Source organism: Stegostoma tigrinum, chromosome 17 (genome assembly GCF_030684315.1).
Source record: "Stegostoma tigrinum isolate sSteTig4 chromosome 17, sSteTig4.hap1, whole genome shotgun sequence".
NCBI lineage: Eukaryota > Metazoa > Chordata > Chondrichthyes > Orectolobiformes > Stegostomatidae > Stegostoma > Stegostoma tigrinum.
This window is the reverse complement of record NC_081370.1, coordinates 40,980,261-41,007,119: the sequence shown is the minus strand read 5'-3', so window position 1 is coordinate 41,007,119 and position 26,859 is coordinate 40,980,261. Positions and strand designations below refer to the sequence as shown.

Here is a 26,859-nt window from a genome sequence, read left to right as displayed (position 1 = left end):
CACTATGACTCCAACAGCTAGCATTCTTGCTACTTCCAACCTTACACACATTCCGACTTCAGTAGAAGGTCATCCTGTCTGCTTTTTTAAAAGTTCCTTGATCAATTGGACGGCTGGAATCTGTAGATTTCCCCTCAAAGACTTCTAAACGCTTTTGGAACGATCCTCTTAAGCAATTGACTTTTCTCTACCTGTACTGACTGTTAATTTAGTCTCAAAACAATGTTTCTTGCTCTGACTGAGCGCGGCCATGCTGACTGACCAGACTCCTGTCGCTAGGCAATAGTTCTGTTTTCCCTCTCTATCCTTGTTTTCCAATGCAGTGAACATTCACCTCAAGATATTTAAAGACCAATAAACAAAGACACCCCAAATAACACTCCTAGAACAAATCTAAAATGAAATTAAAAGCCACGTCCTCCCTTGTCAACACACAACGTGGAAATACAAAATAAACTTAAACAGGCAGAAGCATGAAGTCGTGCCACAAATTTTAGAAACATTTGCAGAAGTGAATGTGGAATAAAAAGAAACAGCATCAGGTGGTAGAGTTTATGAAATAGTCTTTCAATAAAGCAACAGTAAGATTAAAGCCTGGCTTATCTTTGAATTGTAGAATTTAATCTTTCTATGTAATTCAGAGTCAAAGAATTCTGACCCCAAAGGTATTTGCTGACTTCACCTTCTCTTTGAAGAGTCTGTCTTGAATCTTAACTCATGAATGTTGGCATAAGAACCACACAGCAAAATATACAATATATAAAATAAGTTCTTGCCATAAAAGTCCAACAGTAAGTACCTTGCTCCAAACTAAAGTGGTATGTTTCAACTCATTACCCAGTGACCATAGGTTATTTATATTTAATAGCACTAGACTCTGAAGCACGTTTAATTAGCTTTGCCCAATCATGGCAAGATGAGCAAGGGAGATTATCAACTAACTACCTGTATTTTGAGATGTTGCTTGTGGGATATACATTGGCTAAGACAATACAGAGCTTTCTCACTCATTTTCAAATAATTACTATGGGATCTGAAGTAACCAACTGAGAAGATACTCGTGGCCTTTGTTTCCTTGGGGCATCTCAACTGAGAGACAGCAGCTCAGAATGCAGCACTCCCGCTGCACAGGAGTACATCAACCTAGATTATTTGTGTAAGCTTTTTATTCTGAAATAAACTCGGCTGAACAAGATTGACTTATTGTTAAGGCCATCATTCTTCTAGAAAATTGAAGACTTTAATTGCTTGAACATTGGTAAAAGATACCACAATTGCAAATGGTTAAAACTACATTTAATTAAGACTGTAAGGCATAGAAGCAGAAATTAGGCCATTCACCCCTTCGAGTCTGCCCTGCCATTCAGTCATGGTTGATAAGTTCCTCAACCCCATTCTCTTGCTTTCTCCCCGTAACCCTTAGGTTCTTGATAATCAAGAGAATCATCTATCTCAACCTTAAACGTACTCAATGACCTGGCCTCCACAGCCTTCTGTGGCAGTGAATTCCATAGATTCACCACTTTTTGGTTGAAGAAGTTTCTCCTTATCTCTGTTCTAAAAAGGTCTTCCCTTTAATCCAAGGCTGTGCCCTCAGGTCCTAGTCTCTCCTACCAATAGAAGCATCTTCCCAACATCCAGTGTGTCAGGCCATTCAGTATTCTGTAAGTTACAATTAGATTCCCCCTTATCCTTCTAAATTCAGAGTATAGTCCCAGAGTCCTCAAACGTTCCTCGTATGTTAAGCTTTTCATTCCTGGGACCATTCTCATGAACCTCCTCCAAAATTGCTTAAGGGCCAGTACATCCTTCCTGAGATATGGGGCCCAAAACTGCACACCATACGCCAACTGTGGCCTGACCAGAGCCTAATAAAGCCTCAGTAGTATATCTCTGCTTTTATATTCAAGTCCTCTCAAAATAAGTGCCAACACTGCATTTGCCTTACCAACAACTGGCGCAACCTGCAAATTTACCCTGAGAATCCGGGACAAGAACTCCCAAACCTCTTTGTACTTCAGACTTCTGACTATTTTTAAATGGGGAGAAAATTCAATGCTTCTATTCTTCTTACCAAAGTGCATGACCTCACACTTTCCCACATTGTACTTGATCTGCCACTTCTCTGCCCACTCTAACTTGTCCAAATCCTTCTGTAGCTTCTCCACCTCCCCAATACTACCTGTCCCTCTACCTATCTGTCAGCCAATAGCTGCTTCTGCTATTGTGTCCAAGGGGGCGTGTTGGAAACTCCCAGTTGGAATCCCACAATCCTGCCACAAGGATTAAAATCAAAGTAGTAGTCTCTGCCTGGACTAAGAGTTGCAAACCATCTGGATTAGTCCGGTAACAAGCGAGGGGAAGCAACACGGCAGGTTTAAAAGCAAAACACACAGTTTTCTCAATTCTCTTTCCACACTGTCCTTGATTGGTCAGAAAAAAATTGTGTATATAAGAGAAAATAGGCCAGTTAGTGTGGGAAGGTAACAACAACTTACATTTGTATGGTGCTTTTAGCATAGCGAACCACCCCAAGGCACTTCGCACAAGCAATGGGCACGGAAATGGTCCAGATATGGTGCAAAACTCAAAGGGGCTCAACAAATCAGATGCTGGAAGAAGATCTCCGCTGCATGAGAAATTGAAGACATGGCATCCCAGTCTCAAGATGAAGATCTGCCATTTAGGATTGTGGTGAGGAGAAATGTCTCCACCCAGAAATTCAGGAATAATTTTAATTCTCTATACCAGAGAGTGTTACATATACTCAACAGTTTAATCACTTCAAAACAGCAACTGATGGAATTTTGAGTACTCAGGGAAGTATGGGGATTTTGCAGAAAGATAGAATCACAGAATCGCTACAGAGTGGAAGCAGGCCACTCAGCTCATTGAGCCCACAGCAACCCTCCAAACAGCATCCTACCTGGATCCAGGCCCTACCATATCCCCATGGCCAAGTTAGCATGGAAAATCCAACTAACCAGCACATCTTTGGACTGTGGGACCAAACCACAGACACAAGGGAACTGTGCAAACTCCACACATTCATAGAACATTGAACAGTACACAGGCCCCTCGGCGCATGATGTTGTGCCGAACTTTTACCCTAAATGCAAGGTCTATCTAACCTACACCCCTACCTTATATTATCATCCAAATGCCTATCGAATAGCTGCTTAAATGGCCCTAATGAGGCTGACTCCACTACCCTCTCCAGCAATGCATTCCACGCCCCAACCACTGAGTACATATCCACCTCCACTCACTTTAAAGCTATGCCCCCTCATAACAGCTACCTCCACCCCAGGAGTATCTCTCTGGCTGTCCACTATCTATACCTCTGATCATTTTGTACACCTCTATCACATCACCTCTCATCCTTCATTGTTCTAAAGACAAAGCCCTAGATCTCTCAGCCTTTCCTCATAACACTTTTTTTTCCATTCCAGGCAACATCCTGGTGAATTTCCTCTGCACTTTTTCCAATGCTTCCACATCTTTCCTGTAATGAGGCGACCAGAACTGGACACAATACTCCAGATGTGGCTGAACCAGGCTTTTGTATAGCTAGAGCATAACTTCACAGCTCTTGAACTCAATCCCTCTATTAATCAAAGCTAACACACCATATGCTTTCTTAACTCTGTCCACCTGGGTGGCAGCTTTCAGGGAACTGTGGGCATGAACCCCAAGATCCCTCTGCTCCTCCACACTACCAAAAATCTTTCCATTAACCCTATATTCTGCTTTAAGGTTTGTCCTTCCAAAATGAATCACCTCACTTTTCAGGGTTAAACTCCATCTGCCACTTCTCAGCCCAGCTCTGCATCCTATCAAAGTCCCTTTGTAACCTAGAACAGCCCTCCACACTGTCCACAACGTGACCCACCTTTGTATCATCCATGAACTTACTAATCCATCCTTCTACTCCCACATCCAAATCATTTACAAAAATCACAAATAGAAGAGGACCCAGAACAGATCCTTGTGGTACACCACTCGTAACAGAGCATCATGTTGAATATTTTCCATCCACCACCTCCCTTTGTCTTCTAAATGTCAGCTAATTCTGAATCCAATCTGCCACATTTCCCCCATCCCATGCCTCCTTACTGCCTTACTTAAATCCGTGTACATCACATCCACTGCTCCACCTTCATCCGCGTGTTCGGTCACCTCAAAGAATTCAGTAAGGTTTGTGAGGACTGATCTGCCCTTCACAAATCCATGCTGACCATCACTAGTCAAAACTGTCTTGGCAAGTGATCATAAATCCTATCTCTCACAGCCCTTTCCAATAATTTGCCCACTAGTGGAGTAAGACTAACTGGCCTGTAATTTCCAGCGTTATCCCTGTTCCCTTTTTTGAACAAGGGAATGACATTTGCCACTCTCCAATCTTCTGGCACTATGCAAGTGGCCAGTGAGGACAAAAGATCATTGCCAAAGACCCTGCGCGATCTCTTCCCTCACTTCCCATAGAATCCTTAGATAAATCATATCAGGCCCAGGGGATTTATCAATCTTCAAGTTCCTTTAAATTCCTCGTACATCTTCCTTACTAACATCCACCTCCTCCAGCCTACCAGCCTGTTGTTTCACACAGTCCTCCTCTACAAGTAGGTCCCTCTCATTTGTGAATACTGAAGGAAAGTATTCATTAAGGACCTCTCCTATCTCTTTAGACACTGCACAAATTCCCTTTACTATCCTTGATCAGCTCTGCCCTTTCTCCGATTCCTCAGACGTGTAACAAGCCTTGGAGTTTTCCTTGATTCTGTCAAGGTTCTCTCATGCCCCCTATAGCTCTCAAGCCCTTTCTTCAGCTCCTTCCTGGCTAACTTGTATCCCTCTAGAGCCTTTTCCATTCCTTGTTTCCTAAACCTTACATAAGAATCCTTCTTCCTCTTAACTAGTCGTTCAATCTCTCTTGAGAGCCGAGGCTCCCTCACTTGACCGCATCTTCCCTACCTGCTAGGCACAAACATACCGAGCACACGCAGTACGAATTCCTTAATTCCTTATTTCTACAGTGCTGTTCCCTGACAGCATTTGCTCCCATTTTATGTTACCCAGTTCTTGCCTAACAGAATTATAATTTCCCTCCCCCTAATTATAAACTTTGGCCTGCTGTATGACTATGGCCTTTTCCATGACTATTGTAAAAGTAACAGGAGTTATGATCACTCCCGCCAAAATGCTGCTACCAACAGGTCTGACACTTTGCTCAGTTCATTGCCGGGCACCAAATCTAAAGTGACCCCTCCTCACATTGGTCTATTTACATACTGTGTCGGGACTCCTTTCTGAATGCACTGGACAAAATCCTCTCCATCTAAACTATTACAACTAAAATGTTTTCAATTAATACTTGGAAAGTTGAAGTCACCCATGACTACAACCCTGTGACTTCCGCAACTTTCCAGTGTCTGTCTCCCAGTCTGCTCCTCCACTTCTCCACAACTATTAGGGGGTCTGTTTAAAAAAAAACCCAAAGTGACTGCTCCTTTCTTGTTCCTGGCCTCAACCCAAACTCATTCTGTAGACATATTATTCCTTGAAAGGCCTTTCAGTAGCTGCTATACTAACCCTGACTAGCAATGCCACTTCCCAGCCTCTTTTTCAACTCTTCCTATTTCTTTTAAAGCATCTAAATCCCGGAGCTTCCAGCAACCATTCCATGTTGCCTGGGGGTGGAATCAAATCCAGGTCCCCAGTGCTGAGGGGCAGTGATGCCAACCACTGAGCCACTGTGCTGCCCACAGGTAAACATCAGTTGTGATATACTGAATTGTAGAACAGGCTTGAAGAGCCAGAATGGACCATTTCTGTTTGTGTCTAACATTCTTATATGTCATAAGACCTGAGGAGGATTTGTTTGGCAAGTTAAGCCTGGGAACTTCAGAATGACTCCAAATCATGACTGACTGACTTCTACAACATTATACACACACCCACTGCCACTCACTGGGCAATCATCGAATCCTGGTTTGGAAAAAGTGGAAGCTACTTACTAGAGGTCCTTGATCTTCCACTCATAAAAACATTGAGGAATTTCTTGGAGAAAGGAATATCTGCTTCAGGCGTGGAGTCTTCTGACAGACAGATTGAGTCCCTCTTCAGCACACCCTCCTCGTATTCCTCCCCAATCGCAGACTCGTATGGCGATGTAACGCAGTTATCATAGACGGTTGCTGAATCACTGTCATCGCTGTACCCTGAGTAACAGTTCTTTAGGCTCACCAGCTCCAACTGCATGTTGTCATCCACAACCAGGGTGTACTTAACCGAGTCATAGGACAGCGCACTGTCAGAGCTGACTGAGGTCCGTGGGCAGAGCTGCTCTGCGTTGAGCGAGGTTCGTGGCAACGAGCAGCTGTGAGACGTGGAAAGGCACGAGAGCACTTCGTCTTCTTCGCTGATCGATGGTTTCGGGTTGCCTGGCAGGGTCAGGCAATGAGTGAAGTCTACGTCCGAGCTGATGGACATACGGTTCTCGGTGGACTGAGACAGGAAGGGCTTCTCATTTTCCGAGGAGTCAGAGTTCCTTTGCACCGGAGTTAGGTAGATCTCCTCAGTCGCCTCAATGGGCACTTGTGTTTGGTACCGAATGTGCTCGTCGTGTTGGCCTTCATTATCCTTCCCCCGCTGGTTAGAGGCCATGGCTGGTGCCGAGCATCCTGTGGCATTGGAAGCCACAGTCTCACTCTGTCCTGGTAGTGCCCGCCTGCAGGTGTTGACCTGGGCAGTCGACGCTGCTTTGTCAGTGATGCCACTTGCTGGTTTCACCTCATCTCCTAGGCACCCGTGAGTGGGAGTCACCTCTCCTGTAATACACAAAAGGTTATTCAAATGTCCCAAACAAAAGACATCAACCCCAAACAAAACAGCTGCCCTATTCTCTCAGCCACTGCATTGCCTTTAAACAGAAAGTCAGCTTGTGCACTGCTCAGCAAACACTATCAGCCTGTCAGCCAAAAGGTACAAATAATCACCTGGACACGGCCCAGGGGCTGGACTGTGAGAAGGAATGATAAAGAGCAAGGGAGGGAGGAGAAACAAAAGTTATGGTGTGAAGGAAAGACAGCTTGATGAATGAGAAACAGGAATACAGAAGGTGGTGCTGGTGGAGAAGTGGGACAAGAGGATGGAAGATAGCAAGAGCAAAGAGAAGGGCAAATAGGGATGGAAACTGAAGGAAGGAAGAAAGGAGGAAGAGGCTGGAAAGGAGGGGGAAATTAAGGAGGAGAGAACAAGGGACAGAATGCAGTACAAGGATACAGAGAGAGTAGCAGACGAACAAATGGACAAAAATAACAGGCACACACAGGTTGTGCTGTAATTCACTTGTAGAATTCCAATCTTTATATTTTAAAAATTGTCCAGTTCTCTGCACAGAACTGTTTGAAGCTTTCTATCACGTCTCTCTGTAGACTTCCAATATCTGCAGAGCTAAGAGTCCAAAGATGTACAGGCTAGTTGGATCAACCATGGGAAACACAAGGTTACCAGAATAGGGCACAGGGCTGGGATTAGGTACCCTTTGGAAGGTCACTGTGGACTCAGTTGGCTGAATGGCCTGTTTCCACACTGTAGGGATTCTATGACTGTATGATTAGCTCTAGTTTTAAAATCATAAGTAGAACTTGGGCTCGTCTCAAAGCAAAAGGTAAAATGATCACTGGACTATTGATGCAGAGACCCCAGCCAACGCTCTGGGAACACAATGGGTTCAAATCCTACAATGTCAGCTGGTGAAATCTGAAGTCCATTAGTAAATTTGGAATTAAAAGTTGATCTCAGTGATGGTGACTAAGAAGCTGCTAGTGATAGTCAAAAATCAATCTGATTCATTAATGCTCTTTAGAAGGGAAAATCTGCCAGCCTCAGTCTGGTCTACATGCGAGTCCAGACTTTAAATGCCTTCTGAAATCACCCAGCAAGTTTGCTCACTTCAGACGAATGAGGGAAAACAAATTCTGGCCTTGCTGGGTGATATAGTCACATGCTATGAAAAATAAAAAGCATTAGAATAGGGTTGTGAATTTAAAGTGCACTGCCTGGAACTATGGTGGAGACAAGTTCCAATCGAAGCACTCTGGAGGACATTAGATGATTATTTGGACGGATGCGGTGAGCAGGGGTATGGGTGGTTGCCGGTGGGGGGGGGGGGGGGGGGTGGAAAAAAGGAGGGGTAGGGATTGGCACTAGGTATTAGAACCAGTGCAGGCATGATGGGCCAAATGGCCTCTATCCATACCACAGCAATTGCAATTCACAGGAGAAGGTTAGTAACAGATCTAAAGGTGTGCTTAAAATTTTAGATAAAGCTAACAAAAGAAACATGCAGTCTCCACAACTGAAGGTCAATAATGAAAAGACACAGATTAGAAGTCATTTTTAAAAGATAAAAAAGAGGTAGCAGCATGAGGAAAGACCTTTCCACCCAACGGGTGTTTTGGGATCTGGAAGAAACTGGGATGGTAGAATCAGATTAAATGCTAACTGTGGAGAAAGGAATTAGTTAAACACAGGGTGGATCTTGGAGGCAAGGTGAAATAATGGGACGAGTTGGCACTGGAGAGAAACTCACCCCAATCTTGTTACCTTACCAGTTAAGTGCTCGTTAAGAAGGTCCATGGGTGACCTTCTCAACTCGTCAGCAATTAAGACCCTAGTGTGGTCAAGAAATGGCCACTCAAGGGCCTCAACTCACCCCCTCCCCAGTCACCTGCCCCCCGCCATCTGATAGCAATTGGAAGCGTGAGTGGCAGGCAAGGGAGTGGCCTCTTAAAGCCATTCTCCTTCCACTGCCTCTAATCTACCCTGGCCCCTCTCCCAACCTGATCCCCACTCCTTGAAAAAACAAATTAAAAAAAGTACCTTCTCATCACTGGATTCTGAGGAGTAGGCCTCAATGAGGGTGTGTAAAGCCCAGAAGCTTGCAGCTGTCACCTGATGGTTTGGACTGAAGGGCCTCTCTGTCATTAAACCTAATACCATGATTGTAATCTAATTTGTGAAGAGAATTGAATACAAGAGTAGGCATATTATATTTCTGCTGTCATGGATGGCATTGCCGAAACTGCATCTGAGTTGTGTCTGTATTGGTCATCTTATTTAAGGAAGGATGTAAATACACTAGAAGCACTTCGGGGAAGTCATACTAGATTAATGGATGGAACGGGTGGAAAGGTTAGACAGACCAAGCTTGGATCGCTGGCATTTACAAAGTGGTCGGAGATGATCAATACAAACAAACAAAGGCTCCTGATAGGTCTTGACAAGGTGTGCATAGCAAGGTGTCCTCTTTTGGGGGAATCTAGAAAGAGGAGTCATTGTTTTAAAACAAAAGGGTGACCTATTTAAAGGCAGATAAGGAGAAATTATTTTTAAGAATGTCATCAGTCTTTAGAATGCTATTTTTAAAAAGGTAGGGGAAGCAGAGAGTTTTTGATTGTTTTATAAACAGTAGATAGGGTTAAAATTATAAGCAATATAGTGAAGAGTCAGAGTAGACAAAAATCTGGAGAAATCAGATCTCCCTCGATCTAAGTTAATGATGGAACAGACTCAAGGGATTGAGTGACATTTATGCGATCATGCACGTGAGGAACACATTAGAATACTGGATTCCCAGCGCAGTGGTCAACAGAGTTTTTTGTCTCCACATTTTGTCTTTCCAGTGAAGAGTCTTAAACATTGTACTGTATTAAGGAGGCTATACGATGCAAGCTCCTGTTCCAACCAACCACAATATTCACTTCATTTTTGTTTAAAAACATCCTTGTACAATACGCGCCCCTAGAGCTCACTGGACAAGATTGATGGTTTCAGAACCCAGTTAGTAAATTTTACTCTTAAAGTTGCAGCGCCAAAACAAACATGTCAGAGACAGCATATTGCAGGAACACATACCTGTTTTGAGTGGGGAAGAGGATCGGGACACCTTTTCTTGCCAGCTATACTTTTTGCCAAATGAGTTGTTATTCAGTGTATCCTGCAATAAAAGGTAAACAAATGATGTTATGGGCAGATGGCAACAGTCTCATGGACAAAAACAGAAGTTGCTAGAAAAGCTGGGAGGTCTGGCAGCATCTGAGAAGAGAAAATCAGAGATGTGTTTTCGGTCCAGTTGCAGTTCCAAGGAACTGCAGTCTCATGAAGCTGCACAGCACACCGAGACATATGACATCTTCAAGAAGTGGCCCAGCAACTTACAATAACAAAAGATAATTCAATATAATTGTCCTGCTTTTGAATGACCGAAACTGTCACGGTGAAAAAAAAATCAAGATTGCAAGCAACAGAGCAGATCTGGGAATATGGGCTATCCTGCACGTTAAAACACCTCTCCTGTTCTCTTGACAGTCTTCAATCTGGGGAGATTAACTGGTGGCAGGGCTTGTATCATCCAGTTTTTCATTTATGCCAGAAGTCAGAAGTGCTATCATTGACCTGATCTTCAATAACATTAGCACAACGAACAAAGAAGCTTCTAGCATGGAAGTGTCAGTCTGGTTCCAGTTATTCCTTTCATCCTGTCACAGCTCCTGGCTTTGTGTGCAAGTGTAAAGCATGTGATACAGAGTTGGCAGCCCATTTTACATCTCTCCCAAGTTTTATTATGTACAAGCACACAGTATTTACATTGTAAAAATAGGCTATTCAGCCCAACTGCTTTGCCATTCTAGATAATAAAATGTGAGGCTGGATGAACACAGCAGGCCCAGCAGCATCTCAGGAGCACAAAAGCTGACGTTTCGTGTCTGATGAAGGGTCTAGGCCCGAAACGTCAGCTTTTGTGCTCTTGAGATGCTGCTGGGCCTGCTGTGTTCATCCAGCCTCACATTTTATTATCCTGGATTCTCCAGCATCTGCAGTTCCCATTATCACTGCTTTGCCATTCTTTATGCTTTACAAGATGCTCCTCCATCCAAAGCTAACAACACATCTGTCTAGTCTTTGTTCCCTCATGCACAGAATTTCCTTTCAATTTTATTCAAATCACCTCAAATATTCCATGTCAGGGTGAGTTTCACATTTAATCCACTCCCCAGATAAAAGAAAACCTCCTAAATTCCCTATTGGATGTACTACTTTCTTATCATTATGGCCCTTAAGTTTGAACCTTCCCCACAGTGAAAAACCTTTTCCTATAAATAAGATGGTCTAGTTTCACATTTTAACACTGTCAGACTTCTCGCCTGCCTCATCTACTGTTGAGACACTCATTCCTGCATCAGAGACCTCTAGATTCAACTATTCCAAAGTAACCCTAATGGTCTCCACATTCTACATCTTGGTTTAGAAATCTAATTCTTGCTTTCAAATCTATTCAAGTCTGCGCTTACCTATCACTGTAATCTCTAACAGACTCATGACCATCCAAAATATCTATATCCATTACATTCTGGCATCTTGAACACTTGATTGCTGCTGTGCTATTGTTTAGGCCCTGAAATCCCTGTCTCTATCTTCTTCTCTCTTGCGCTTCAAGAAGCTCATTAAAAGCTATCCATTGAAGAAGCTTACGGCTATCTTGCCTAATAATGCTTGATATGGCTCAATGTCCAATTTTTCATTTGTAATGATTGCAAAATACCTTTTCAAATTTTGTTTTAACTACGTTTAAACCACTATAAAGTTCCTGGCTGTTTAGCCAAACACTTGATATATCTTAAAGATTATTATTCAGCAACACAATAGACCTCTTGGCTAAAACTGAATCACAACATCCGTTCTGATGTCTCTTCTGCAACAATTGCTGGCTTAACACTTACTCTTTTTTCCTTAAAATTCTGTTGCTGAATTTAAATCAAATAGAGTACTTGCTACCACAGTCAGATCATATTAGTGATGCAAGAACTTCTTTGCCAAATCCTTATCTTGCTCCAGGAGAAATAGCCCTGAACAATGTCTACTGAAGAATCATGCGCTTGTGACTTAAATGAGAAGCAAATGTTCAATTTAGGCTGAAGGGAACGTTGACCTTTACAGTGCTCCTTATCGGTAAATGGCTAGGTTCTTAAGTGCAGATTTGTCTTAGATCTTCCTTCACTTGGAACCACATATCAGATATAGCCATCCTACTTGAAGTATATTTTAGCCTCAAATTACAAATTGATAGGCAGCAATCATGTTTATTAAATCAACTGCAGGGATGTTTCTTTCAACTATTTTTTCAGTAATCTAAATTAGACCGACTTGAAATAATTTGGCCAGTTCCAGTTCAGCAAAGCTTAATAATCTCTGCAGTCATTGGCTACACTAGCAACCCTTACCACTTCATGTCAGACTGTCACGATCTGGCCTTTGGCGATTGGAGATAAGTGACCAGAAGGAAAGTCATTGCCTCAAATTAGTCATTGCCTTTGCACATTGTATTGGCTTTCCCAACACTTGGACACTATCTGTAATAGTGTTGCGACCATACACCAAAAGCACCAATAATGTGCATTCTGTATTGTACTGTATGTAAAGAAATAGGATTTAATTAGCCAGGTAGCCATTGTACATGGGGTAAGTGTTTCCATGAGGCCACATTCACAGATGTACTAGTGTGTCAGTTTTGGTGTAATAAGACATTAGCCTACAGAGCCTCCTAGCAGTCAGGATGGCAATTCTGAATTAAGCAAGAACTCTCATTTTCCAAGTCATGAGTGATTAACTCAAGCACCTGGCAACCAGAAAAACCAAAAAACAAAAACATGCTAGGACACTCTTGCTCTTTAACAACATTAGCCAGTTAATTTTCTATCTTTGATTCCAAATTCCTTACAGTCTTTGGAGACATATCAGTAATATGTAATTTCTGCTTGGGTGTATTAGTCTCAACCCTAATTTATTCAGGCTTACTAGTTCCCCGCTAGTACGATCTTTCATAATTTTTTTATATTCTAAAATATTTGCTGAGGTGAGATAATGATCACAAAACAGACACCATTTCCCAAGTAGTAACAGTGACCAAATTTCAAAAAAAGTGTGTCATTGACTATGAAGCGATTTGAGAAGTTACAGGCCATACAAGACAATAGTTGTGTTTTATTCCTTCAATAATGACTCCAAAAGTTTACAACATTACATACTCAGATAAAAAGTTGAAGGAAGTTAAACTAAATGATAGTATATTTAAAACACGTGGCTTCCATAATGATTGGACCTTAAGAGCTCAGATGGCTAATGTCCCCTTGCCAATTGGCAAAACGTTACAATGAAATAAGAGAAAATTGCAGGGAGCTCCACAAGTCTTGCAATGTCTACTTTTGCAGATCTCAACTTTGCACAGAGTTAAGCAAGTTGGTAGAATGTTGACTTGAGATTAGGGCCAAATCAAGTGAAGGACTGATTTGGGAAGAATAAATAACTTGAAGGGGAGTAAGCCTGGATGTGCAGTGGTTCAATATTGGTGTGCTGGTGGTCACAGCCTCAAAATAACACCAAATGACATGCACAAGCACCGTTTGCCAATCTGGAATTGTTCCTTTTATCATTTTAGAGACGAGAGAATATTTCTACAAGAAACAAGATCGGGGCTATTTTTGACATGCCAGAATTTGGAGCTTCCAGCTCTCAGGAATGACTGAGCAAGTTGCAGCTCTCTTCTTTTGAGAGTGAAATCCCATAGAAGTCTTTAGAAAATAGATGCAGTTCAGTAGAGAGGAAACAGAAGTTGTTCCCCACTTATGAGGAACAGAAGAAGAGAGACCAAAGCAAGGAGCCATTAATGTAAAGTCATCCCTAATAAATCCAAAACTGGGTAAGAACATAAGAACTAGGAGGAGTAGGCCATCCGATCCCTCAAGCCTGCCCCACCATTTAATAAGATCATGGCTGATCTTTTTGAGACTCAGCTCCACTTAACCGCCCACTCACCATAACCCTTAATTCAGTTACTGTTCAAAAATTTATCTAGCCTCGCTTTAAACACATTCAGCAAGGTAGCTTCAACCGCTTCACTGGGCAGGGAATTCCACAGATTCACAACCCTTTGGGTGAAGTTCCTCCTGACCTCAGTCCTACATTTGCTTTCCTTTATTTTGAGGCAATGTCCCCTAGTCCTAGTTTCGCCTGCTAGCGGAAACAACCTCCCTGTCTCCACCTTATCTATTCCCTTCATAATCTGATATGTTTCTATAAGATCTCCCCTCATTCTTCTGAATTCCAATGAGTATAATGCCAGTCTATTCAGTCTCTCCTCACAATCCAACCCTCCAAACTCTGGAATCAACTGAATGAATCTCCTCTGCACCCTCTCCAGTGCTAGTCTATCGCTTCTCAAGTAAGGAGACCAAAGCTGCACACCATACTCCAGGTGTGGCCTCACCAGGATCCTATACAGCTGCAGCATAGCCTCCCTGCTTTTAAACTCCATCCCTCTCGCAATGACAGACAAAATTCCATTTGCCTTTTTAATTACCCACTGCACCTACAATCCTACTTTTAGCGATTCATGCGCAAGGACACCCAAGTCCCTCTACACAGCAGCGTGCTGCAATATTTTACCGTTTAAAACATAGTCCATTTTGCTGTTATACCTACCAAAATGGATGACCTCACACTTATCAACATTGTACTCCATCTGCCAGACCTTTGCCCACTCACTTAGACTATATCCCTCTGCAGACATTCAGTGTCTTCTGAACACTTTGCTCTACCACTCATTTTAGAGTCATCTGCAAGTTTTGACACACAACACTTAGTCCCTAACTCCAAACTGTAAACTGCAAACAATTACGGTCCCAATATTGATCCCTGAGGCACACCACTAGCCACTGACCACCAAGCAGAAAACACCCATTTACCCCTACTCTCTGCTTTCTACTGGTCAACGAATCCTCTAACCATGCCAATACATTACCTGCAATACTGTGCAACTTTATCTTAAGTAGCAGCATTTGGTGTGGCACCTTGTCAAATGCCTTCTGGAAATCCAGATACATCACATCCACAGGTTCCCCATTGTCCACCATGCAAGTAATGTCCTCAAAGAATTCCACCAAATTAGTTAAACATGACCTACCCTTCATGAACCCACACTGGGGTGTTTCCAATGGGACAATTTAATGGAAGAAATAGCAAGACATCTGGATATAATGATGATTCAAGCATTTTCCCTGCTACTGAAGTTAAGCTAACTGGTCTATAGTTACTTGTTTTTTGTCTACTTCCTTTTTTGAACAGTAGCATCACATTGGCAGTTATCCAATCTATAGGAACCATCCCGGAGTCCAGTGAATTTTGGTAAATAATTACTAGTGCATTTGCTATTTCCCCCATCACCTCTTTTAGTACCCTGGGATGCATTTCATCAGGGCCAGGAGACTTGTCTACCTTTAGCCCCATTAGCTTGCTCAGCACTGCCTCCTTAGTGAAATTGATAGCTTCTAGGTCCTTACCTGTTAGAACCTTCTTGTCGTCAGTTTTTTTGGCATGTTATTTGTGTCTTCCACTATGAAGACTGACACGAAATAACTGTTTCATGTCTCAGCTATTTCACCATTCCCAGTTATTAAATTGGCCTTCTCATCCTCTAAAGATTCAACGTTTACCTTTGCTACACTTTTACGATTTACATATTTATAGAAAACTTCTGCTGCCTGTTTTCATATTCTGAGCCAGTTTACTCTCAATCTTACTTTTCTTTACAACTTTTTTGTTGCTTTCTGTTGGCCTTTAAAGATTTCCCAGTCTACTAGTTACCCACTACTCTTTGCTTTTTTGTATGTGTTTTTTCTCAAGCTGATACTTTCCCTTATTTCCTTAGGGATCCATGGCTGGCTCTCTCTTTTCCTACAGTTCTTCCTTATCATTGGAATATACTTCTGCTGAGCACTGTGCAAAACTGTTTTGAAAGTCCTCCACTGTTCCTAATTGACCCACCATAAAGTTTTTGCTCCCAATCTACCTTAGCTAGCTCCTCCCTCATTCCTCCATAGTCTCCTTTGTTTAAAGCAGAGGACTTAGGTGCTGGATTTAACCTTCTCACATTCCATCTCTATTTTAAATTCAATCATACTGAGATTGCTCCTGACGAGAAGATCTCTAATAATGAGCTCATTAAATTATTCCTGTCTCATAACAGAGGACTAGATGTAAGATAACTTGCTCCCTCATAGGATCCAAAAGAAAAAGGGTAGAAGGGCGACTTGACAGATGGATACAGAAATGTTTCAGTATGATTTGGACAAGTTGAGTAACGGTAAAAATACATGACAGATATAACATAATCTGGATAAACATGAAGTTATTCACTCTGATAATAAAAACACAAGGCAAATTATCATCTGAACGGTGATAGATTATCAAAGGGGAAGTGCAATGGGACCTAGGTGTCCTTGTGCATTAGTCTCTGAAAGGAAGCGTGTAGGTGCAGTAGGTGAAGAGGAGGGTAGATGGTACATTGTCCTTCATAGGAAAAGGTTTTGAGTACGGGAGCAGAGATGTCTTGCTGCAATCGTACATGTTCTGTGAGTAGTTTGGATCTCCTTAATGGAGGAGATCTATGGCTATGGAAGGAGTGCAGAGGTTCACCAGAACAATTCCTGGGAGAGTAAGAATGATGCTGAGAGAGAATCAGTTTGGACTGGTGGAAACACAAGTGAACAAAATGAGGGGTGTGGGGGTACGGCTGGGATCTCAAACCTTAAGCTATCTGCTCCTGTTAGAGTTTAAATGCAGGAAGGATGTTTCTGACAACAAGGACTCCAGAACCGGGTCCATAGCCTAGATATTGTTCTAAATCAACCTGTTCAGAGATGTTATTTCATACGTCAAACAGGGTAGACCATTTAGACACTGAGGAGGAGAAGAAATTTCCTCACCCAGACAGTGGTAAGCCTGTAGAATTCCCTACCACAGAAAGAGATTGAGGCCAAAACAGTGAACACTTTCAATAATCAGGCAGATGTAATTCTTGGGGCTGAAAAGAGTTCAAAGGTTATAGGGTGCAAGTGGAAACAGGTGTCCATTTGGATAACCAGCCATGATCATATTGCATGGCAAAGCAGGCTCAAAAAAGTTGAAATAGCCTACTCCTCCTCTTATTTTCAATGTTTCAACAAGAAACTGAAGCAACCACTTTACACAGGAGCTGGTGAGAATCTCAGCTTCAGTCATAAGTTTTGGTCAAGGCAAATAGCATAGGTACTTTGAGCTAAATAAGCATCTGAGGGATAACAGAAGAGAGATATACTGATAGGGGGAGATGAAGTGGACTGGGAGGAGATTAATGTAGAGTAGATACACTATCATGAAGCTAGGTTGAGTGGCCTGTTGTTTCAGAGCTACGAATTTCTACATTGATTTGTTTTATTTATATCGATTTTGGATCATTTCTGCTACTTCTGTCCTGTCAAATAAAAACAAACAAAATGGAATTTTGCTCCTACTTTAGTCTCCATTCTCTTATTTTGAAATGTGCCACAGCTTTCAACTTCAGTTTGTTCTAGCAGGCAAAGGAAGGGGGGAAAATATAAACTGCACCTGATCCTGGGAGGATAGTGACATCAGGTTTAGAGGGCGCATTGTTCTGAGAGAAAATTCAACATGTTCTCAGGAGGGATACTTGGTAAGGAAGAAAACTGCAAATTGCAGAATTTTTTGCAAATTTTTAAATTGCTATATAAAATTCCCACTTCAAATTCTTTCCTTTCCAGTGATGACCACATCTCCAATGAGAAAAGGGAGAGGGAAACTTAAAAGAAGAGATGGGACATTATTTACCCTTTCATATTCTAACGTGCTGTTCCTATGGTAAGAAAGATGGCGATTTATTGACTTATGTAGGTGAGACCAATAAAGTTTATTTATTTTCCATTCTATGGTGAGTGGGGAAAACACTTTTCCCTAGGAGACAATCAAAAAATCTTCACTTTGCCGACCCCCCAAGTATTTCTGATACTTCTTTTCAGTTCTTTCAGAGGAGACTGGCACCTCTCTTCCATTCCGTCCTAACCCGCCAAAATGGTTTGATTGTCACTTAACCAGGAATTGCCATGTTAAATTTGTTCGTATGCAAACAGGTTAATAAAAGCAATATCTCCATCTGAAATCTGCCAATCTGTGTGGGGACAGCAAATCTGCTCTGACTCTGTACACGTTCACCCAGGTCAACCGCATGCAGCAGAACAACAGCAATGGGAATAATCAGTCACCGCAGTCATGACATTTGTATTTGTGCATGTGAGGCTGAGACACATTTTTGCCCCGAAGTCACGAAGTGTTAGGTTTATCTCTCACTCCTGAGATTTCAAAACAAAAAATCTGGGCCAATGCTCCCAGTTGCAATATTGAGGTAATGCCGCAGCATTAGAATCATCATTTTTCAGATAAATCAATTAATTATCAGAGGCCGATGCACATGTCAGGTACACGTAAAATACGCCAATGGCTGATAAGGCAAGGAAAATGTTTTCGCCGATATCCAGGTCTACATTCAACCCTCAAAAATCAACATCACCGGATGAGTTTGTCATTTTCACATTTCAATTTGTGGAAACTTACTGTGTCCAAACTAGTTGCTGCATTTCTGCAATGCAATGACTATATATCAAAATGGTATTTTGTTGGTTGTCAAGTACTTTTGCATCCTGAGATTGTGAACGGCTCTATGTACAAACACGACCCTTCTATTTTTACTTTACAGCTTACACACAGTTATGAGGCATTCACTTGCGACTAGCAAAGCAGATTTGCAAGTGATTTTCTGCAAGAACCACTAAGACCAGTCAATTTGATTAGAAATGGATTTCTATTGTCATGTTGTTTGACTTCCACAATTTTAAGCACTAATTGCAGTTTCTATCGTCAATGTCCCATTGGATTCCTTCCACATACAGATTACACAGCTGGCGTAATACATGTTTTGACCCAGTAGCCAAGTCTGCACTTCACTGATGCTACTGTCTACTGGTACAGTAATCTGATTAGACACTCAGTGCTGAAGGCAATCCTTGCAATCTTCTACAGTTTGTTTTTTGGATTAAGTAACCAGGGAAAGCAATAGTGATTACGAAGGCATGGGGATATTTGAATTGCATGATTAATGACCGACTATAAACCCAGGGAAGTTTAATATCCATCCTTATTGCCATTCAGCTGGGCTGCAAGAAAGGAAAAACAAAAACAAATCTTTTCCTGTACATGACGTGCCGTCCAAGAAACAAGATTAAAGTGGGATCAGCTGCTGAGGTCATTTTAAAAAAAAACGGTGAGCTATTGTACGCAGACCAAAAGGAACACTGTCATATTCATCCGTCTTACCTGAGTACGAGGAACTTGTGGGAAAAGATTCAAGGTCGTGGGCCGCTTGGGCTTGTAAGATGCCATGCTGTCAGGCTTTGATTCCTTCGGAGGACCGTTGTCGTCCTCCTCGATATCATCAACAGCATCAATCAGGTCGAGCTGCAGCATCTCTGCCTGGATAGTACAGGCATCATTTCCGCTTGTCGTTGCAGCATTATTGGTCTCCAGGGTCACATGGGACTAAGGAGAGAATGAGATTGGACAGTAAAGGGTCAATTGTTTATATGGAAGTAGATAAATTTTATACATACAATATAGAAGATTGTAATTCAGTGCCAGAGAGGCTTAAAATCTCTCTGCTCTCTTGCTATCTGAGCAAGTGGAAATATCCTCCAGGTTAACAGAGTAAAAATCATAGCTCTCATCACTGGGAGATGCTGACAATTCACACAGAGCAAAGCACGTTTATTTTAATCCAGAACATACATTAACTGAACCACTGAAATATGGAACATTGGTGAAGGCTATTCAGCCCATCATGTCTGTATTACTAATTCAGGCAGAGTCAGAGCATGGAAATTGACTCTTTGGTTCAACTAGTCCACGCCTACCACATCCCCAAACCAAATTAGTCTCACTAGCCTGCATTTGGCCCATACCCATCCAAATCTTTCCTATTCATGTACTTATTCAAATGTATGTACAATGTTGTTCTTATACCCACATCCACCACTTCCTCTGGCAGTTCATTCAACACACGAACCACTGTGTGAAAAGGTTGCTCCTCACATCCTTTCTAAATCCTTCTCCCTTCACCTTAAAAGTGTGCCCCCTTGTTTTGAACTTCCCCCCACCCTAGGAAGAAGGCCATCGCTATTCACCTTTTCTATGTCCCTCAATTTTCTAAATTGCCTCTACAAAAAAGGTCACTACGGACTTCCTATGTTCCAGTAAAACAAATCCCAGTTTATCTTTATAACTCAAACCTTTCATTCCCAGCAACATCTTGGTAAATCTTTTCCAAGCCCTCAAGTTTAATAATATCCTTCCTATACTTTATTGAATGATTCATCCAATTAGTTTCACTCCTCTGCCCTCTCCCCATAGACCTGAACATTTTCCTTTCTAATTAGTCGGCATACACTTCCCATATCCACCCTGCCCTTCTGTACATTAGATGCGGCTATCTGCTCATTGATTAGTCACAATTGTCATAAGTTGTTCTTGCAGGAAAAACCTGCAAAACTAGAAACAATGCTCTAAAGACCAAAACAATTGCCAAAGTTACACGCAATAAGAACAAAATCAGACTTTTCCCAACAACTGAAAGACCATCTATCCATCATCATTAATACAGTACCATGTTATCACCAAGTCACAGAGGCTTTCAGACAGATAAGTAAAAGCCTTGTCAAAAGATGTTGCTTTAATAGGCATCTTAAAAAGGAGAGGTAGAGAAACCTGAAGGTTGAAGGAGGGAATTCAAGTGTTTAGGCCACACAGTTGAAGGCATGTGATTAAAATTGGGAACGCACAAGAGTGCAGAATTGGAAAAAAAAAAATTATTGGAGACTTGTAAAATTGGAGAAGGTTGCATAAGTAGGTAGGAGCAAGGCTTTCAGAGAAGCTTGAGATTTAAGATCAAGGCATCAGTGGACCAATAGTCAATGGAGTTCAATCAGCTTGTATGAATAACGGGTGAACAGAATTTTGGCGTGAATTAGAATACAGGTTGGATAGTTCAATACAGTTCAGCAGCACTGCCAGCAAGAGACTGCCAAAACCCTGATCCATTCGACATGCTAGACCAGTATAAATCTAGTGTAGATTTGTTACTGTAGAGAATTCAAAAAGGTCAAAACTGATGTTGATTTTGAATAACTGGTCCATACCCATTAGAAAACCAATAACTTCAGTGCATTTATCACCTGAAGGCATGTGTGGATAGTTTCCACTTTGACAGTCTGTGTTTCTTCATTATTCATGGACTCCCCTTTCCTCACTGAGAACTGTGCAACGATAAAAGCTGTTCCTATTGGAAGTTCATGTGAGGGCTGCATAGTTGTGGGCTACTTCACACAGTAACAGCAGCTGCACAAAACTGGCTGAGTGTATTTTGTTTTAAAAGACGTTGTGTGGCACATTGTGGGAAATACCTGACTGTTCATCTAGACTGACACACACCAATTGCTGTATTGTCATTGGTGCTATTTTTCAGATGAGGCACTAAACCAAGGTCCTGTCTGCCCCTTCAAAAGGTCCCACGGCAGTTTCTGAAGAATGGAAAATGTATACTCCCTGGTGACCGATCAGCAAACATTACTTACAATAACATGGTCATTTTTGTTTGTTTGAGTGACTTTGCTGTGCTAATAGGTTTCATTATAACCAGGGGCTAAGTTTGAAAACTATCAGTGGGTGGTCAGTGTGCAACATTCTCACTGCTGGGTTGGATCGTGCGGGTTTAAGATTCATTGCAGGAACATGGGCACAAGATGAAGTATGACTGTCCATTTCTGTATTTGTGGCTGTACACTGGGACGGTACGTTAAACAAGGCCATTGCTGCCCTTTCAGATGAGGGCCATAAAATAGCCCATGCCACTTTTTCAAAGAAAAGCATTATAATTGTGTAATTATAATAATAAAGCTTTATAACAGAGATCCTTGTATCAGAATCACAAGTAGTTAGCAAGCAGGTACAAATAATTAGAAAGGCAAATTGAATGGGGGGAGTGAAATATTAATTCAGGGGAGTCTTGATACAACTATTCAGGCTATGGACAAGCCGACATCATGTGCAGTTTATGTTTCTTTAAATAAAGGGAGGTATCTATTTGGATTGGAAAAAGTTCAGAGAATGTTCACTAAGATATTTCTGAGGATTAAAGGATTGCCATTTTGGAAAGGTTAAGCAGTTTGAACTTTTATACTCATTATAAACACAAAAATCTAATATTGATCTAATCGAGCCCTACGATATATCAGTACTAGACAGGGTAAATGCAGGAAGGATGTTCCTGATTACCAACAACCCAGAACAAGGGGTCACAGTTTAAGGATACATGGTAGGCAACTTAGCAATGACAAGAGGAGAAATTTCTTCTTTAAGGTTGTTAATATTTGAATTTCACCACCCCAGTCTACACTGCTGTATGGGGCAGTGAATGTATTGAAATCTAAGTTGGCTAGATGTTTGATCTGAGACTCAACAAGGTTATGGGAAATAAGCAGGAAAGTGGCATTAAAGTCACAATGAGACCCTTTTCTGATGAATGGTCTAGGCCCGAAATGTCAGCTTTTGTGCTCCTAAGACGCTGCTTGGCCTGCTGTGTTCATCCAGCTCCAAACTTTGTTATCTCATGAGACCATCCATGATCATCTTTGAATTGTGAAGCAGGCTTAAAGGGTCAAATGGTCAATTCCCTCTTCTATTTCTAAATGTTCTTAATTCATTCAGTCCTGGTCAACCACAACACAACAAACATTGCTAACAAAACAAGTTTACCTTGTCATTATCTTCCAGTCATTTGGGATTGGCAGTGTGCAATTTAGCACTGCTCAATCCAATACCCTGATATTAGCCAATCCTTCAGATTCTCTTGCCATAGGTTTCAGGATTCAATAGATCCAAATATGCACAGACTTGCCACTGTATGGATTTTATGACTCTCTTGTTAATAACATTGTTCAGAGTTTGGAGGGCACCTGGAACATTAAACTGCTAAGAAAAAAGTCTTAGTATAAGTTAATCTGTCCTTTTACTTTTCTGAATTATCCCCATTAGCAGGCGATCTACGCAGGAAAACAGGGATCAGAGCACAGGAACAGAAGGGGAACCATTTCGTCCTTGATGCCTGCTCCACCTTTCAATGAAATTATGGTTGACCTACAATTTAGCTCCATATCTCGTCTTGATCCAGACCCTTTAACTTAGTTGTTAAGTATCAATCTCTGTTTTAAAGTTTAAAAAAAACTGACATAGCATCAATTGCCCCTACAGGGAAGAGTTCCAAATTTCCACCACCCTTTGCATAAAGGATGTGCTTTCGTCTATACGTGATCCTAATTCATACACTCGTAAATTCCAGAGAATGCACAAATTAAAATCAGTTCGCAACTTAGTACTCAGAGTCCAAGTAATGTTCTAATTAATACAGCACTCCCTGCAACACTAATACTTTCTTCCAAAAAAAAGTATAGCACCCAGAATTACACACAGCTTTCTGACTTGTACTCCAGCCAGGATTTTGCATGCCTTAAGCACCACCCTCACCCACTAGCGTTCTGAACAGAAAAGGCTAGCATTCCATTTGCCCTCTCAATAATTTTCTTTCCTCCTTCATGACATTTCGGTGACTTGTTTATCTGGGTTGCACAAGTCTTTCATTGGATCACCATCTCTCACTTCTCCCTATTTACAATGCACTATTTTCTATCAATTTTTGGCCCAAAAGAGAAACAATTTTCTTTCTGAAATCTATTTGCCATAATTTTGCCCATACAGCTAATCCCTCTGCAAGTCATCTGAATGCTTTAATTCCAGCGTACTGTTTACAATGCCACTGTTTTTTTGTATAACCAACAAGTTTGAACACAATTTTCTATCTCATCCTTTAAGCTGTTCATAAGTAGTGAATGGTTGAGACGCCCAGGAGATCAATGCAGGGCATCCTATTTACATCCAGTCAGTTAGACTACCTTCTATGATGCTGATTCCTTACACTCAGCCAACGTCTTAAGTAAACAGTTGTCCCCAAATCCTGCAAGCTCTGAAACTGACCCTTAACCAAGCTAATATCACTGACCACGAAAGAGATGCAAAACCAGGGCTAAACAGCACAAGCTCTTAACCAGGTTAATACTCAGCAGGATAAAAGGCGCTGATTGTTCTCAATACCCGAGAAGCTCATTCACCACGAGATGCACATCAGCAATCAATAAAAAGAGCTACTGAAAAGCCCGGAGACTTCGTAGCGCCACTCAGCTATGTGTGCTAGATTGATGCTCACCTGGCTTGAGCATCTGGTGAAGCTATTTTCAGAACTAGCTTAAACTACACAGATTTTAAATCTTAATCTTATCAAAGGCAGTAACAAAAAGTAATTTAACAATGTACACCGATTTTCTTGACATTATGGAGATTTACAGTGGCCTAGGTAGTCTCCATCTGTGCTGCAGACTAAAATCACACTGCATTCTCATATCACATGATAAATAATGGCCTGTAATTCTGAGATGCAGGTAAGGGAGTTTGGTTAGAGACAGAAAAAGTGAGAAATAATCCAGACAAATGGGTAAGTTTCCTTCACTGTTTGTTGTTTACATGGATTCCTGTGCAAGCTGAGGATTCAATCCCAGCCTTCATGCTACTAAGTCAGGAGTTACTCAGCAAAGGTGGGCTGGATTTTACAAGGAGTGACAATTCCAGTCAAAGTGGCCCCTCAGTCTCACTCATTTTTATTAAGGCAGAGCTCTCTAGCTGTAGTACGAGATTTCAATCACAGCTCCTTCACAAATGTGAAGCATAGTTTGAAACTAACAGGTCCTTCCTTGTGCAAGGCAGTGAGTTGCAACTTGCCTGCTCCTCTGATGCTGCCTGACCTGCTGCGTTCCTCCAGTTCCACACTAAGGGCTCATCCAGAAACTCTGATCGCTCCTGTGAAAGGAGTAACATGTAAGACTGGGGTGCCATGTAAATAGGGGACCAGGTTCAAGACAGTGAAGATGCCCAACTCAATGGCAGTTAGGGTGGGTTTGGGTGAAGTGGGTGTGGAAGAGGGTGCGGAATTGGCTCTGATAGCAAGCTAGAAGGGGAAGGGTGAGATGTCAGGGTAGGAAAGTGATGTCAGGTCCTGGAAAAGGGAAGATGGTGGTGTCAGATCCAATAGCACAGGGCGTGATCCCTCAGCATCCAATGGGTACAAGGGATCTGGGGAGAATTAGGCTTGGCTTGGGTGAATAAGATGAACTACACAGATGTGTTTGAGGAAAGCTAGATACACATGAGGCAGGATATAGTGGAAAGATATGTTGACAGATTTAAATGCAGTAGGGTCGGCCAAGGCTCATGTCCAGCATAAACTTCAACTGGACCGAATGCTCTATTTCTGCAATGGAAATTCTACGTAATTCTAAAATCAGACAGCTGGCATTCTTGCCGACTTCAGTAAAATGGGAACCAATCCATTGGATCCAGTGTATAGAAAAACTTGGTTAATGGCATAATGGTAAACAACTCAAAAAATCCTACATGCTGGAGAATTCCTATTTGATAGCTGACTGACCAAGGTTGTTAGATTCTCTGTAGCACATTGTATCTTTTCACGGTTTATGATAGAAAGGATGGATATGCTCCATCCATGGTCACAGCTCTCCCCAGCTGGGCCTCCAGACAGTCTTTCTCCAGGTTCTAATCCAACTAGCTTGTCCATTTGGCTAAATAGTTAGCAAATGGATGAGAGAGAAAATAAATCTAGGGATTAGCGATTAGCAGCCATTTAAAAATAACTTCAGGCTTTCAGCTGCAGGCTGAGTCAACAGTCTTCAGAGAATGAATTTGAAATAATCCTGAAGGGCACAAGATTCTGTTCTAGAGACTAATGGAGAGGGAAAACAGAACAAGAACGTTTTTTCTTGTGATTTTTAAGTCAGTTTATCATTATGTACCAGACTGAAAACAAATGCACTGCAAGATCTATGAAGGAATTCCAGCATTCAGAGGGGTTAAATAACAGCTCTGTATTATACCAGAAGCAGATTGAAACTTCAAAGTTCCTGTCGCACATGAAGCATTGATGAGAGGTTTGTTACTTCTTTTCTCTTTGTGAGGTGGCTTATTAATATCCAACGATAATTCCGTCGCTAAGGAACATTGGAGGATAAAACACAGCAAATGGAATAATAGCTCACTCTTTGCATCTTTGGAACAAATAGGGTAGCTTTACGACATGAATGGATGATAATTCAGTGTTATCAGAAATGTTTAGAATGATTTGTTGAGATCGCATTTATAAAAAGAATTCCTCACTGCCTGCCAACCTATATCAAGCTTTTCTCTCAGATTGCTTCGAGGGTATCAGACTTTTGCCACAGCAGAAGAAGGTTAGCAAAAAAAAACGGTCATAAGAGGGAAGAAATTAGACCGGGTAACCAAAAGCTTAATGAAAGCAGTAGGTTTTTAGGGAGTCTTAGCAGGGAGTGGGTTGTGTGCATGTGCATGCATGCGTATTCAAATGGATCAGTCACACAGAATTTAGGGAGCATCCCACCTGTACCACTTCACGTGCACATTACCTCCATGCCATCCTAAGCCTCTCCACACTGTTCTTTCCTGCACTAGAGACTAACCTGGTCTCTCTCCTCAATCCCCATGCTCCAGCACTAATTTATTTCAATTATTATGATTTAAACTTTGGGGGGGGGGGGGGGGGGGGGGGGGAAGCATGGAACTAATAAGGCAAACTAATTGCATCCCCACTCCACCTCTTCCCCACCGAAACCCCAACCGGCTTATTTTCTGTGTATCTATTTTTTAAAAAATAGCACAAGGAGGCATTTTAATGAATGAACATAAGCTGTTTTAATAGCTCATGGCCAATTCATGCATGTA

The 26,859-nt window shown here is 41.7% G+C and overlaps 1 protein-coding gene across 9 annotated transcripts in view; it reads right to left on the bottom strand.

The window, feature by feature from the left end:
- The window catches only part of mapk8ip1b (mitogen-activated protein kinase 8 interacting protein 1b), a 144,314-nt gene that overhangs the window by 25,194 nt on the left and 92,261 nt on the right, over positions 1-26,859 (bottom strand). For all 9 annotated transcript variants that reach the window (XM_048546077.2, XM_048546078.2, XM_048546082.2 and 6 more), the window contains 3 exons: positions 19,267-19,488; positions 9,922-10,003; positions 6,018-6,830 (listed from right to left, as the gene is read on the bottom strand). In XM_048546077.2, the coding sequence (XP_048402034.1) occupies positions 6,018-6,830; positions 9,922-10,003; positions 19,267-19,488 (1,117 nt within the window). The remainder of the gene's footprint in view (positions 1-6,017; positions 6,831-9,921; positions 10,004-19,266; positions 19,489-26,859) is intronic.